The sequence below is a fragment of the Macaca nemestrina genome, chromosome 7 (genome assembly GCF_043159975.1).
Source record: "Macaca nemestrina isolate mMacNem1 chromosome 7, mMacNem.hap1, whole genome shotgun sequence".
Classification (NCBI taxonomy): domain Eukaryota; kingdom Metazoa; phylum Chordata; class Mammalia; order Primates; family Cercopithecidae; genus Macaca; species Macaca nemestrina.
In genome coordinates this window covers 123,059,452-123,074,287 of record NC_092131.1, presented here as the reverse complement: position 1 = coordinate 123,074,287, position 14,836 = coordinate 123,059,452, and the positions used below count along the sequence as shown (strand labels likewise).

The window sequence follows — 14,836 nt, the reverse complement described above, 5'->3', positions numbered from 1 at the left end:
ACTAGACTGAATGGGAACCAGGGTACCAGGCTGGCAGTGCCACAAAGGCAAGTGGGGAAGAGGCTACATGGGCTATCTGGCCCACTCAGGGAGGAGGGCAGGACTGGGGATTGTCTTGACAGCAGCCCTGTCCCACAACACTGAACTGGGCAGGGAAGGGGTCAGATGTTCCCCTGACATGGGACTGGATTCCAGAGCATCGGACCTGGATGCCAGAACCGGCCCTCTCCTTCCAAGGCACTGGGACCATGGATGCCAGAGCCACGTGTGGCTGAGGGCTGGCAGAGCCTACCCCCAGGGAGCGCTGAGTCCCGGAGGTGGTCATTTTTGGGGAGGGGGCTATGGAGCTCATCCCACCTGCCCCCTTCTTTCCAGCACTTACATGGCGCTTCCCTCTATTTTCACTCTTGGCGGCCGCCCCACCCATTGCATTCCTCCTCCTTCTCGCTGTCCTCCATCCTCCATTCCCTCCAACTCCTCTCCCAGCCCCTGGGGAGCCTACCTCAGGTCAGAGAGCCTGAACCCTGAGATACGCTGGGTGTGTGGATTTCCTTCAGCTACCCTGATGTCCCCACTTCCAAGTCCTGACTCCTTTGAGCCATCCCAGGGGGTGTCCAGCCACTGGACCACAGGAGCAGAGACCAGGCTGTGATTGTGTGACCATCAAGGTTTGTGATGTGTGTGACACATCACATGAGTGTGAGAGTGTGAGAATGGCACCAAGCCTGGGCTAGGACAGAAGCAGTTGGGGAAGGAGCCTGGGGGCCATGAGCAATCTGATTTTTTATCCACCACCCCCCCCCACCCTACCCAGTCTAAACCAATGTGATAGGGGTGGCTGCCGGGGAAGGGATGGGAGTGTCTGAAGCCCACTTCATTCCCAAAGATTTCTAAGGAAAAGCATTCTACATCCTCTGGCTTGAACTTGTTGACCCATGGCTCTCTTTCAAGGACATTCACTCTGATTCCCAGTGTGCCCTGTTTACTGGCCACGTTCTCTAAGGAAAACAATAGCATCTGTTTTTGTTTCCAAATGGCTGGAGAGTGGGGCTGTGGGTCCAGCGCCCATAAACCAAAATGAGGCAGGGATTGGGGCTTGCCCTAGGATGTGGTAATGACCAACGGAGATGGGTAGAGGCAAGCAGTGCGGTATTGGGCAAGAGCACTGGACTGGGAGTCCAGAGATGCTGCTTCACCCTGGGACTTCAGGCAAGTCCCTTTCCCTTCCAGAGCCTCAGCATCCTTTCTATCAAATGATTTCTTTCTGCCTTTCTCCCAGGGTATCTGTGGGGATCAAGGGAGACAGTGGTCATAGGGATACTGTGTTAACTGCAGATGCGGCTGTAGGAGCACTTTGCTAACTACCAACGTGAGTTCAGACTCTTCAGGGTATTTGGCACCCAGGTCTGTGGTGAGGTGTGACATATGGGATGTAAGGTTTGATGCCTGCTCCAACTCTAGTCTTACTAACGCAAGCAAAACATTTGGCAAGTCATGACCCTGCCTTGGGGAAAAGGGCAGTCTGGGAGAGAGCTTCTTCAAGGCAGCCTGGCTTCAATGCAGTCCGGGGCATGACTGAGATAGGCTTATGTGATGAGGAATTGGAGGGTGTCTGGGTAAAGAGCTGCAGTGTGGGCAGAGGTTTAGTGTGGGACTCACTGAGGACAGCCACTGGCCAAAGCAGGGAACAGAGACAGAATGAGAAAGAGCTCTGTGGGGACGGCAGAGCATAGGGTGGAGAACTTAAAAGTCTGAAGAGTATGACTTGTTGGGGCTCAATGCTGTAGGCAGTAGGGAGCCATGGAAGGCTCTTAGGTGGAGAAATGGCAGCTGAACATTAGCGAGCAAGCGCTGTCTCCATGAGCAGCATGGATGGTCCTCTGAGCATGCCAGCATGAGTGTGCAGGGAGCTGGTGCAAATGCCTCTGTGTGTGGGTGAGCTTCTGTGTTGTGACTCTGCCCATGTGTGTGCTTCAGTGTGCCGAGTGGCTGCATGCCCCAGATCTGTGCTGCACGTGCCAGCCAGTGAGGGTACTGGGCACTGGGAGGTGGCAGGGAAGGAGGCGTATGCGTGTTGTGGGCATGTGTGTTAGTGTGTGCATGCCGGCAGTGGGGCCTCATAGCATGTGTGTGCACACCCCGGCATGTGCATGTGTGTGTCCCCCAACCCCAGGCCTGCCCCACCCATGCATGTGAGCTGCCATGTTGATTTGATGCTGTCTTTCAGAATCACTATCAGTGGCCCCTGAGGAGCATCAGCCATGGTAGGTACATGCCTCGCCGCCTGCTGCATGAATGGTGTTCCCGCCCCACTGCACCAGCTCCACAGGGGGGCACACCTGGGACCTCAGATCCAGGCTCCCTGCCCCTCCTTTCTGGAGCTGCAGATTTGCTCTTTCCTCTTTCTGTCCTCGTGCTGTGGCTCTCTCACCTCCCTTCCCTGTGAGCCATGGGACTCAGCACCACGCCCATGGCCTCCATGGCTGAGCCTGGGGGCTCTTGGAACAGGCTCCATGCCCAAGCTGGCAGACATGGGTGCTCTCTGGAGCCATCAGAGAGGGCATAGAGCCCATGGTTTATGGTGTAGGGGCTGGGAGCTTGGAGGGCATTGTGTGGGGCTGGACTCTGAGGAGGCCAGAGGTCTAGGAACGTCATCCTGGGCATGCCATACCGGTCGTGCAGTCTGAGTCATGCTGCTGGGGCAGGGTATCCAGCTCCCAGCCTGGGAGTGCCGAGAGCCGAATCCACTGCAGAGCAGGGGTGATAGTCGGGGTCCCACCTCCTCTATCTGTTGGCAATCCAGTGGTGATCTAGGATAAAACCTTAAAGTCCCATACACATGGTCATCCCACAACACACCTCACAGGCCAGGCGGGGACACACAGCCCCCTTCCCATCCTCCCGGGTACCATCATAGCTGCTAGCATGTGACCGAAGGCAGGGTCCCTGGCCCCCGCTGAAGCATTACCACAGGCCAGCAGGCTCACACAACTTGGCCTCTTGCTTCTAGGGGTCTCCTGTGCTATTCAGCCAAGGGGATCACAGTGCCTGCTGGCCCAGCTGACCTCCGCCTAGTGAACACACCTGCCTCTCCTGCCATGGACTCTCCCTCTTCTGCTTTTCCCAGCAGGAAGGGCCCAACCTCACCTACGAAACCTGTAGCATTCCCACCCAGCAACCAGCTGAGGCTCCCCTCTTAAGACTTACAAGTCTATGGCCAGTGGCATCCAGCTACCTGCCCTCCCTGCCTTCCCCAGGCTCCCTTCAGAGGACCCTGGTCTTTCTGACCACTCAAAGGGGCCTCTGGCACACACTCCAGCCATCCATCCCTTATAGTTTCACCATTTTGGGTCAAGCAGTGTTCCTTATCAGGCCAGGTGGCAGTTGGGTGGGGCTCCCCAAGCAAGAGGTGGCCCTGGCCAGTGGGTTGGAAGACAGGGTGACCAGAGAAGAGAGAAGCCCAAGGGGGCTGAGCATTGGTCTGAACTGTGGGTGCACTGCCTGTGTGCCATGGGTGAGGCCAGCGTATGTGGGCTGGGGAGGGCTGCTGCAGCCCCCAGGCACTACCTGTGAAGCTCTGGCTCCTCCCTCCATCTTCCTCCCCTTTCCCTTCTGGCCCCTCTTTTCTAGGAACCTTTGCCTTACCCGCACCTGTGCCCTCCCCTCCCCAGCCCTCTCACAGCTGCTGTGGCACACCAGTGCTCTGCGCTTGCCTCACCAGCTCTCTGCTTGCTTTTCTCTCTCCTGTTTTCTCTCTGCTTCTCTCTGACTGCCAGCTGATTGGGTCAGGCAAGTCCATCCCATCCTGAGAGCCCCAGCCACACTTTGACTTCTAAACAGATCCTCCTCTTCTCGGAGGCCTCCCTTTCCAAGCCTGCGGGGCAGGTGTCCTGTGACTTGACAGTGGCTCCCCAGCCCCAAAGCCAGCCCCCTTCATCTGTGACTTAGTCTGTTGTAGTGCTGAGCTGACACATCCAGGTGTGACCGTTCCTGAAAACTTGTGCCCCCTCTGTGGTATGCCCTGCCCTGTTCTATAAATATCCATAAATACTCTGTGGTACGCCCTGCCCTGTTCTATAAATATCCATAAATACTCTGTGGTACGCCCTGCCCTGTTCTATAAATATCTATAAATACTCTGTGGTACACCCTGCCCTGTTCTATAAATATCCATAAATACTCTGTGGTATGCCCTGCCCTGTTCTATAAATATCTATAAATACTCTGTGGTATGCCCTGCCCTGTTCTATAAATATCCATAAATACTCTGTGGTATGCCCTGCCCTGTTCTATAAATATCTATAAATACTCTGTGGTACACCCTGCCCTGTTCTATAAATATCCATAAATACTCTGTGGTACGCCCTGCCCTGTTCTATAAATATCCATAAATACTCTGTGGTACGCCCTGCCCTGTTCTATAAATATCTATAAATACTCTGTGGTACGCCCTGCCCTGTTCTATAAATATCCATAAATACTCTGTGGTATGCCCTGCCCTGTTCTATAAATATCTATAAATACTCTGTGGTACACCCTGCCCTGTTCTATAAATATCCATAAATACTCTGTGGTACGCCCTGCCCTGTTCTATAAATATCCATAAATACTCTGTGGTACGCCCTGCCCTGTTCTATAAATATCTATAAATACTCTGTGGTACGCCCTGCCCTGTTCTATAAATATCCATAAATACTCTGTGGTATGCCCTGCCCTGTTCTATAAATATCTATAAATACTCTGTGGTACGCCCTGCCCTGTTCTATAAATATCCATAAATACTCTGTGGTACGCCCTGCCCTGTTCTATAAATATCCATAAATATTCTGTGGTATGCCCTGCCCTGTTCTATAAATATCTATAAATACTCTGTGGTATGCCCTGCCCTGTTCTATAAATATCTATAAATACTCTGTGGTATACCCTGCCCTGTTCTATAAATATCCATAAATACTCTGTGGTATGCCCTGCCCTGTTCTATAAATATCTATAAATACTCTGTGGTATACCCTGCCCTGTTCTATAAATATCCATAAATACTCTGTGGTATGCCCCTGCCCTGTTCTATAAATATCCATAAATACTCTGTGGTATGCCCTGCCCTGTTCTATAAATACCCATAAATACTCTGTGGTACGCCCTGCCCTGTTCTATAAATATCCATAAATACTCTGTGGCATGCCCCTGCCCTGTTCTATAAATAGCTATAAATACTCATATATACATATATATATATACCCCTGCCTTCCCGGCCACCGGTAGATCAGGCTTCTGAGCCTGTTGGCTGTCAGGGCTGTACTGTGCTATAGCAGTCCACATGAAATCCACCAGCTGTCACCAGGCAGCATACAGGTAACAGGCCTGGAAGGTCCCCAACAGCCCAGCTGGACATGCTCAGACACTCTGGGCTCCTCGTTCAGTGGCACAAACTCCAGGACCCAGTGAGGGAAACAGGAACCCACCAGGCTGAGTAGTATGACTAAATCCATTTATTCCAAAATGAAAAGCAAAATACACAGGAGTCGCATCACCAAGGCAACCAGAACCCCATCCTCACCTCCTTCCTCTGTCCTATACTATAGATAAATAAGTTTCCCAGCTGTAAATAACATTTAGAACCTCCTCCTCATATGCCAGCTCCAGCCTCCACTAGTTACAATACAGGGGGTGGCCCTACCACCTGGAATATACAAAATGTTACACAGATACTATATGTACACTGGGGAAGGGGGGTCACCCCAGCAGCCCGTGCCCTCACCTGCTCTACACTTAGCCCCACTGTCCCGCCTCAGCTGCCTCTCTGAATAAGAGGACGGGAGCCCCCTGAGGGAAAAGTTGCTTTGGTGAGAGTAGGGAGGCCATCAGGCCTCCTCCAAACAAACCAACTCCACCAGCCTCTGGCTCTTCAATAACAAACATCACCGTCCAGAAATTTAAGGACTCAGCCTTGGTCAAGGTGGCAAAGGGTCTGTTTGTCTCCCTCCATTAGATGGGGTCTTGTCTTGCTCCCCTAATGGTAAAGGGGTGACTGGGAAGGGGTGGTTGGTACATGGTGGGGGCGGAGACTCCAGCCTCACTTCTCCAGGCTTATGCTGATAGGGGCCTGCTTTTATTTTTATCCCATAACTTAAAAAAAATAAAATCCCATAACTTCCTCTTCATAACTTTTTAAAAAACTTTTCATAAAACATTTTCCTACTTTTTTCCCCTTCTTTTGCCACAACTTTTACACAGCATTTTTTATCCCATAACTTTTTCATCTCACAACTGTTTTAAATTCCCATAACTTCTTTTTAGTTTGTGTTCTTTTAATAAACACACTTGCATAGTTACAAATTTGTAAAAATAAAAAACGATGATCTCATGCCAAGTGTGCCCAGGATTTGCACAGTCTCAATATCTTTAATACTATAGTTTTCAAGACACACAACATTTTAAGGCAAAAACAGCACTTTGCAACAATTTCCTAATTTATTACATTACAGTAGCATCACAGTAGCAGTCAATAATGGCACTTTAGACAACAGTCTTGCAGTATTTCCATTATACAGTCAGGAATTCATAAATTGATAGAAGTCATTCTAAGAAAACTTGGCAAATAAAGGTTCAGACTGAAATTGGCATCTCTTTCTCTACTTTTCCTCCCCCCAGGTTCTTTGTTTTAAACTACAGTATTCATATTTTAAAATGTTTTAACTTATTTGAAAACATTAACGCAGCAGTTACATTTTTCAATAACTATATTATTTTAAAGTGACTGTAAGATAAAGTTTTAGAGAAACTATATTATGGATAGGGCTGAGTTACATTTTCACATTTTCTAAATATCAGCTTTGGTTTTAGAACTGATTTTTTTCATTTCTGGAAAACTTATCAGGTTTAATCAGATACTTTAAAAATAATGACCATATATTGCAATCTTTAAATAGGTATTTTGATTCTTTACTTCCTATAGAAATTCAAATTTATTCAGTTGAACTCACACTTTAAAATTCTATATTTCTGATGAACTCTAACCTTCTAATGTTGCCCCACCAAGCCCTACTGAATTTCTGAAGTGGAGCCCAAGAATCTGCATTGCAGTCAGTTTCCTGGGAGGGCATCATGGGTCCTGAACTTTGGGGATTGCTGGCCGTGGAGACAGGTGATTAAAACAGGTAACATGAACATGGTGATTAAAACAGGTAACGTGAACATGGTGATTAAAACAGGTAACGTGAACTCTGACTTTAAAATGTATTGTAGATATAAATGCTCTAAGCTAGAAAAGGTTTTCTGCATCCACATTCAATGATGGGAGCCTTTCATTCCTCAGAAAGAATCCCTTTATAAGTCATTGAGTAAGAGTCCAACTGCTGCAGCTCATGCTGCAATATCTTCATGAGCCCAGAGCACATACAAATCCTAAGGGAACTACCATAGTACCGCGCTCATTCCTGGCACCAGAACAAATGAAACACACTCTATCCTGCACACACCTGCCAGAGCAGGCCACTTTCCTCTTCTGTGAGATTTAAAAAGCTCCCCAAAATGTTATCACTCCCATCCCCAATACACAGAAAATAGGGGAAAGACTGTTTCCAGTTCTCAGCCTTTAAACAACTCTAAATGTCAGTACTCACAGTGGCATGTTACAAAGTAAGAAACAGTGTGCACTTGAGGGCAAACCACATATTGAGCTAATGAAGAGCTCACTGTGATTAGGATTCGATCAAACATAATAACAGAACATAAGCAGATTTTATCTGAATTCTTTAATGAATATACATGCTGCAATAACATTTAAAAAGCAGGGCAGCCTATTCCAAACCAGTAAGAATAGTTTTGTGCAAATAGTGGGTCTTTGTGTGTTTGAACTCCCACCATGTAAGGGCAAACTCGATATGCGAGCTAATGACCTACAATTATCAATTAAAAACAAAAATGCTAAAGGATGCCAGAGTGAACATCAGGGAAAGATCCACTCTCCCTTAACTTTTCAGAAAGAAATTTAAACTGTAAATTAGAAACATAAATAAACATGAGGGGTTCTAACATTCCAATGAAGTAGATGAATTGTGTAGGGGATTAACCCCATAACTTTTTGTTGTTGATTTTAAATTTCTTGACCAGCTCTCAGATGATGATGATGTTTATCTCTCGGTTCTCGGCTGCCCGGTAAAAGAATGGCACGCAGGGTTTGGTGGCCAAGCCTGGGTGCTCCTGGGTGTCCTGCATTACAGGAAGCAGCTGCAGGATCTTCTGTGCAGTGGGGTTGTCACGGGGAGAACCCTCCCTGGCCTGTCCCACTGCAGGCTTCATGCTGTGGTGAAAATCTTTGGAGAGAGGGAGGCGGGGCTCTGAGTACACTGCGAGCCTCCCCTGCTCCAGCCTGCCCACCCCGCCTGAGGGCTCTACTCACCACCCTGCTCCTGGGGGGCTGGGGCCCCTGAAGCGGGCTCATTAACAGGGTTCTGGGCAGCAGGGAGGAATTTGTCATGCCCCTCGTGGTCGCCCACAACCGGCAACACCATATCTTGCAGCTCCAGCAGCTTCACCTGAAGGGAGGGGTGCTCAGTTACCACGCCTGAGCCGGCGCCAGCACCCACCCTCACCCCAACCCTGCAGAGATGTTGCACACCCTCTACCTTCATCTCCTCCTCGTTCTGGGCCAGCCTGCTGGCTTCCTCCTCCTGGTGCCGCGTGTTTGGCCCTGCCCCCTGGCTCTCATATACTGTGATGTGCTCTCCTGTGAGAGGACACGGCTCAGACACTGGGGCCCCTCTGAAGGCTCTGCAGCTCCCCGTGCCTGTGCCCTGGCCTCCTGCTTACTCATGCCGTCTGTCGCTCCGGAGAGCTGGATGAATCCAAGCTCTAGATTCTCCACCTGCTGCTTCCCGACCACCTTCTCCCTCGGGAGGTCCATAAAGCCACTCTGGAGCCAAAATAATACGGTCACATCACAGGAGTGACCTGTCCTGCCCCACCGCCACTTTTCTTGGCCCATGCCAGGACTCACTCACCTTCACCTTCTCCATGGCCTCCTACAGGGCCCGGTAGCTCTCCCCACACACAAACTCACCCCCATTCCCTAGGGCTGGGGCCTCTGCCTCTGGCTCCTTCCAGGCCGAGGCCACCAGGTGAGCCAGGTGCAGGCAGCACAGCCTTCACACCTTCCGCTGCCCACATAGCCGTGCCTGCTCCTCCTGGGCACTGGCTCCAGCGGAGTTCAAAAAGCCACTTGAAGGCAAGAGCTGAGTATCCTTGTAGGGGCATACACAGAACAAATGGGGCAGGGAGGTGGAGCACAGCCCCTTCCCTTGGGGCCTCAGAGAGTGCACCTGTTGGTCACAGGTGAAGTGGTGTCTGACCACTGGCTCCCAGAAGGGGTGAATGTCCAGAGAAATCAGAAGGCGGGGAAAGCAAGAGCATAAGGGGGTCTGGGAGGGACCACAGAGGAAGGTGGCAAAGTGGGGACAGGGAAAGTCAGACTCACCGTGGCCTCCTGGCTCTCCATGTCCTCTGGGACACTTGGCCTAGGCCGAGGCACCCCCTCCTCCTCAGTGTCCTGATGTCCTCCTCCATCTCCTGTGGGGAGGTGGCCAGAGGGGTCCTCAGAAAACCCAACAAGGGAAGTACTGTGGGCCCACCTCTGTCCCCACCCTCACTGTGTAACCCTGAGCCAGCCCCTCCCCAGAGGGGAATGAGCTGCTGTTCTTTAGTTTTCCTATAAGATCCAAGATCTTCTATATTGCCCAGGCACAGTCACACTAGCGGTTGGTGTGGGAGTTCTGACCTGCTCCCTTTCTGATCTGGGCCAGTTCACTCATCCTTAGGCAACCTGGCGGCCCCCTGCTCCCGGGAGGTCATCATATTGATGCCGAACTTAGTGCAGACACCCGGTTGGCATAACAACCAGCTGTTCTAAAGGTCTCTTCCAACCCCTCAATCCTATGCTGCTAACAGTCCCCCCTTCCTCCTGGGGCTCTCTCCTCTTCCCCTGAGTGGTCTCCTGTACCTTGTCCAGGGAGAGCCATGAGACTCAGCTGGGCCTCTAGCTGTTGGTTCTGCTGGCTGGCAGCTTCTAGGCACTCCTAAGGGAATGGAAAACAGAGTGAGAAGGCACAGAGGTTGCCAGGTCGTCCCCCTCGGGGCCCTGTCCTCAGCGACTCCCTCTCCTGGGTCTCCTGCAACTTTTGGCAGGCCATCTCAGCCACCGCTTTGCCCTGAGCTTCCTGCTGCTGCAGCTGGTCCACGAGCTCGGTCTGCAGCAGTAACTGCCTGTGCGGCGCCTGCTTCTCAGAGGTCAGCTGCTAATGGGTGACCATGTACTGCTGCAGGTGACCCCGGTACTAGTCTCACTGCTGCTGCTGCAGACTCTGAGACTCTTGACTCTTCAGCTGTATCTGCAGGAAGACCCTGGGCATGAGGGCATGTGGTTGGCTTCCAGATTCTGGGCCCATTAATAGGGTAGCGAGGGCACGGTGGGGCTCTGTCACCTGCCCGGGACCCTGGCCCCTTGCTCCAGGCCTAAGAGACGTAACCCCCTTGCCTAGAACCCCATGCCTCCTTCCCCAGCCTCAAATCTCCTGTCCTTCTTCCCACCATTTAAACTGTAGGCCACAGACTGGTGGAAAAGCTGAGGGAGGCAACCACCATCTGCTAAGTGTGCTCCATGCCTAATGCTTTCCATGTGTTCTCTCATTTAATCCCCAGCACCTCCATAAGAAAAATGCTAACTTCCTTTTGAAGCTAAAGAAACAGAGACTTAGAGATGAAAAGTAGTTGAATGGTGACCAGTGGAACTGAGGCCGGAATCCAGTTTGAATCTAAGGAAGCTTTTTTGTTTTGTTTTCAGACAGAGTGTCACCATGTGGCCCATACTGGAGTGCAGTGGTGCAATCTCAGCTCACTGCAACCTCCACCTCCCAGGCTCAAGGGATTCTCATGCCTCAGTCTCCTGAGTAGCTGGGATTACAGGCATGTGCCACCATGCCGAGCTAATTTTTTTGTTGTTGTTATAATTTTAGTAGAGATGAGGTTTCGCCATGTTGGCCAGGCTGGTCTCTAACTCCTGACTTCAAGTGATTCTCCTGCCTCAGCATCCCAAAGTGCTGGGATTACAGGCAGGAGCCACTGTGCCCGGCATAAAGACCCTCTTATACCACTGTCTCCACCCCTATGATTGGGGGAATCCATGCCTCTAGCTGGGAAGATGATGTCCAGACCTGGGAGGAGCCCAGGGCTACCCACCTCTAAAAGTCAGAGGGCAGGAAGAAAGAAACAGTCATGGAGCTGCCCTGGAGGGTGCTGGGGTCACCTGCCCGCCAGCTGGAGCTGCCTTTGGCCTGGCACCTCCCCTCACCAGAGGCTGGTGCCTGCCTTCCAGCCCTTCTTGGATGGGGCAGAGGTTACCATCTCCTTCACCTTGCTCAGCTTCTCCTGCAGCTCCTTTACTTGCTGCTCCAACTGCAGTGTGCTTTTGTTCTCGTTGTTCTGGACAGAGAGAAGCAATCAGTGGTCAGCCACTGCAGCTGGAGACCCCAGAACTTGGTGTCTGCCTCCCATGTCACCGGAAAGGGTGGAGGTAGGTTAGAAAAATCATCCCCTCTCCCCTACAGCCATCAGAGCAGGGCCTGATGAGCTCTGGCTCACAGATGCCTTTAGAAGTACCATGTCATGTGAGGGCTACACTGCCCCATTTTACAGGTGGGGAAACAAAGGCCTGGAGGGCTAGGGATGAGGGCAGGCTGCCCAGGTGGGGCAACCCACCAGATCCTCAAAGCTGCACTGTGGCTCGGCCAGCTGCTTGTTGAACTTGTGGTTCTGGGAGAGCGCGAGCCTCTCCTCCTGTATTCGCAGCCTCTTCTCCTGTTTTCGCAGCCTCTCCTCCTTCTCCCACAGCCTCTCTTCCTGCTTTTGTAGCCTCTCCTCCTCCTTTCGCAGCCTCTCCTCCTGCTTTCGCAGCCTCTCACCCTGCTCCCCCAGCCTCTTCTGCTTCTCCCAAAGCCTCTTCTTTTGCTCACATAGTCTCTCCTCCTCCCGCAACCTCCTCTCTTCCTGCTCTTGGAGCCTCTCCTCCTGCTTTTGAAGCCTCTCCTGCTGCTCTTGGAGCCTCTCCTCCTGCTCCTGGAGCCTCTGCTTTTGTTCTTTGCTCAGGAGACTCAAGGCCTGATTGTTTTCCACCTGGGATTGGAGTTTTCCCACCAAACTCTCCACCTCCTTCCTCAGGTGTTTGGCCTCATCTTGTAGCTGTTCCATCTCAGATGTCCCTGCTGGGTCCACTGGGGATGGAGGCTCAGCTGAGAAATGAAGCAGACAATAAGGGCCTCTGGATTCCCCACCCACCACCCCCCCCTCAAAGAAAAAGCCCTCCTTTTGATGCACAGCTCCTCTCAGGCTTCCCAAACTTGGCCTCACTGCTAATGATTCCTCGCACCCGATGGTAGCCAATTTCCAAGCCATGTCAGATGGAGAGCACTGTGGGTGGCTGACAACGGCACTCCTCGCTCTTAGCTGATGGGGACCCTGAGGCTCATGGAGATGACAAGACTTGCCAGCTGCTGGCACAGACCTCTTTCCCTCTGCTTCAAAGCCCTTCTATTCACCCACCTCCCTGGGGCATCCTAAGCCACCCCACAGCCCTCTGATGCCAGTCCTGCTCCCACGTCACACCAGCCCCATCTTACCCATCTGGTGTTTGCGTTCGGACAAGCTCCTCTCCAGCTCCTGTATCCGATGTATGTCACGCTTCTTCTCCTCCTTCAATGTGCGAGCCTGCCCAAAGCACAGGGGGAAAGGGCCCTGGAGAGAGGGGCTGGTGGCTGGACAGGCTACTATCTCCCTCTCTGCCCCCACCTCCACAAACCCAGACCCATGACCACCTCTAGCTATACTCTTCCCATTTTACAGATGCCCAGAAAGATCCAGTGACCTATCTAAGGTGGGGGCTGAAGGGTCAGGTCTCACCTCCACCGACATTTTCCACATCCTCTCCTGCCACCGGGCCCTCTCTCCTTTTATATGTAGAGCATATTCGTCTCTCTCCAGTTGGACTTGTTTCAATGACTCTGTCACCTGCAAGAATGGGCACAGAAGTGAGGAAGGGCTGTCACTGGTCCTCACCTGCTCCTGGTCAGCTGGGATCATCTTCCCTCCACATCCCTCCCTCTGCAAAGCCTCACCTGTGTCACGTGTGCGTTCAGCAGCGCCCGCTCCTTTCTGGTCTGCTGTAACTGCCGCTGGAGGACTGCTTCACTGCGGCTCGAGGACTGGATGGTGAAGAGTGAGAAGTTTTGATGTGGGGAGCCCGGGCAGTGCCCCTTAAAGGGCTAGGGCTAGGCTCAATGTACAACTTGATCAGTAAAGATCAAGGCATTTCCAAGCCCGTGGCCTGGTTTTTAAAAGAACTCAGTAAAGTTGGAAGGGACAGGGAAAGAGATCGAACTTACAGCTGGCTAACAGAGGCCCAGAGAGATCAGATAACATTGCTGTTGTTATTACTGTTATTAATACCACTGTTTGAACCTTTATGGAGTGCTTCACCAGGTTCCATACTAGCAATCCCATGTCATCCTCACAACCACCATATGAGACAGTTACTAGGATAACCTCTATTGTGTAGATGAAAAACACGGAGTGTTCGAGGTTAAGTGCTTGCCCAAGATCACTGAGACAGAGCTGGGATTTGAACACCCAGGTCTATCTGATTCTCTAAGCCCATTTTCCTTGCTGGGCATGGGGGCATAGAAAGGAAGGGGAAGTTAATCTTTTGTCCATTTTTTGAAAGGATGATACATTCGCATAGTTCAAAACTCAGAAGGTACACCATGGAAGGGTCTCCCAGCCGCCCTGTTACTCTCTCCTGAGTTTTTTGTGAACCCTTGCAGACATGTTTCATGTATATTATCATAGTATGTATGCACACACAGACACAGATACACACACACACACACCTTTCCTCTCTCTACAGAAATGGTGATGTACTAAAGGTACTCTTCTGTACCTTCATAGTACAATACCCAATACTCCACCTAGGATTTGGCCAAGGCCACAGCCAGGTAAGGGCAGGGCAGGCACTTCGCATTCAAGCTGTGTGTGCAGTGCTTACTCCCCCCAGTGCCCCTCAACTCACCCACAGCAGCTGACTCAGCCCCAGGCTGTCTCTAACAACCACACACAATAGCAGCTAGAAATGAGCATTCTGCCTTCTGGGCAGGACACTGCATCCTGCAGAAGGGACCTTTACACTCTCTCCTCCATCTGGGAAGCCGGGCTGCCAGGGGATGGGGCAGTTGGTTGGACTCACCCTGTCCTCTTCCCGCTGCTGTGTACACACAGCAGAGAGAGCCCGCTCCAATTCTTGAATACGCTGTAAAGAGTATTGAAGGCGGCCGGCCAGATCCTTGGACTCTTCTGTAATGACAGAGGTGGAGATGGGGCCCAAAGGACTCCCCCTAAAGACCTGTCAAAGTGCCAGGGTGAAGGATGACGGGGTGCACAGATTCCCACCTTCGAAGTGTCTGGCGGCACGTTTAGTATGGTAAAGGGTGGTCTTCAAGTCTGCCTTTTCCAGCGTGAGGATGTTGATTGTCTGGAATTGAATGTTTGGGAGAAAAGCCAAGCAAGTGCTGAAAGAGATGGAAAGAAACATTCTCCGGAGGACAGGAGAAAACTCCCCACCCTCCACTCACCTCTAGCTGCTCCGTCTGTGCTTTGTATATGTCATTGTTTGCTTTCTTTTCCTATAGGAAGAGGAAGACAGAGCTCTTACCCGGGGGAGGCAGAGATGGCACAGCAAGAGACATGCCCCCAGCATGCCACCAATGCCCCAGCACAGGCCCACCCATGGGATCAG

General features: G+C 51.4%; 1 protein-coding gene across 8 annotated transcripts in view; it reads right to left on the bottom strand.

Annotated features, from left to right (window-relative positions):
• Window positions 1–8,093: 8,093 nt before the first annotated feature.
• The window catches only part of LOC105492979 (golgin subfamily A member 6C-like), a 28,844-nt gene continuing 22,101 nt past the window's right edge, over window positions 8,094–14,836 (bottom strand). For all 8 annotated transcript variants that reach the window (XM_071100860.1, XM_071100853.1, XM_071100856.1 and 5 more), the window contains 14 exons: window positions 14,673–14,723; window positions 14,491–14,572; window positions 14,288–14,394; window positions 13,164–13,250; window positions 12,949–13,056; window positions 12,669–12,756; window positions 11,752–12,281; window positions 11,407–11,475; window positions 9,998–10,073; window positions 9,476–9,567; window positions 8,812–8,914; window positions 8,628–8,728; window positions 8,402–8,537; window positions 8,094–8,315 (listed from right to left, as the gene is read on the bottom strand). In XM_071100860.1, the coding sequence (XP_070956961.1) occupies window positions 8,116–8,315; window positions 8,402–8,537; window positions 8,628–8,728; window positions 8,812–8,914; window positions 9,476–9,567; window positions 9,998–10,073; window positions 11,407–11,475; window positions 11,752–12,281; window positions 12,669–12,756; window positions 12,949–13,056; window positions 13,164–13,250; window positions 14,288–14,394; window positions 14,491–14,572; window positions 14,673–14,723 (1,830 nt within the window). In that variant the 3' untranslated portion in view covers window positions 8,094–8,115. The remainder of the gene's footprint in view (window positions 8,316–8,401; window positions 8,538–8,627; window positions 8,729–8,811; window positions 8,915–9,475; window positions 9,568–9,997; window positions 10,074–11,406; window positions 11,476–11,751; window positions 12,282–12,668; window positions 12,757–12,948; window positions 13,057–13,163; window positions 13,251–14,287; window positions 14,395–14,490; window positions 14,573–14,672; window positions 14,724–14,836) is intronic.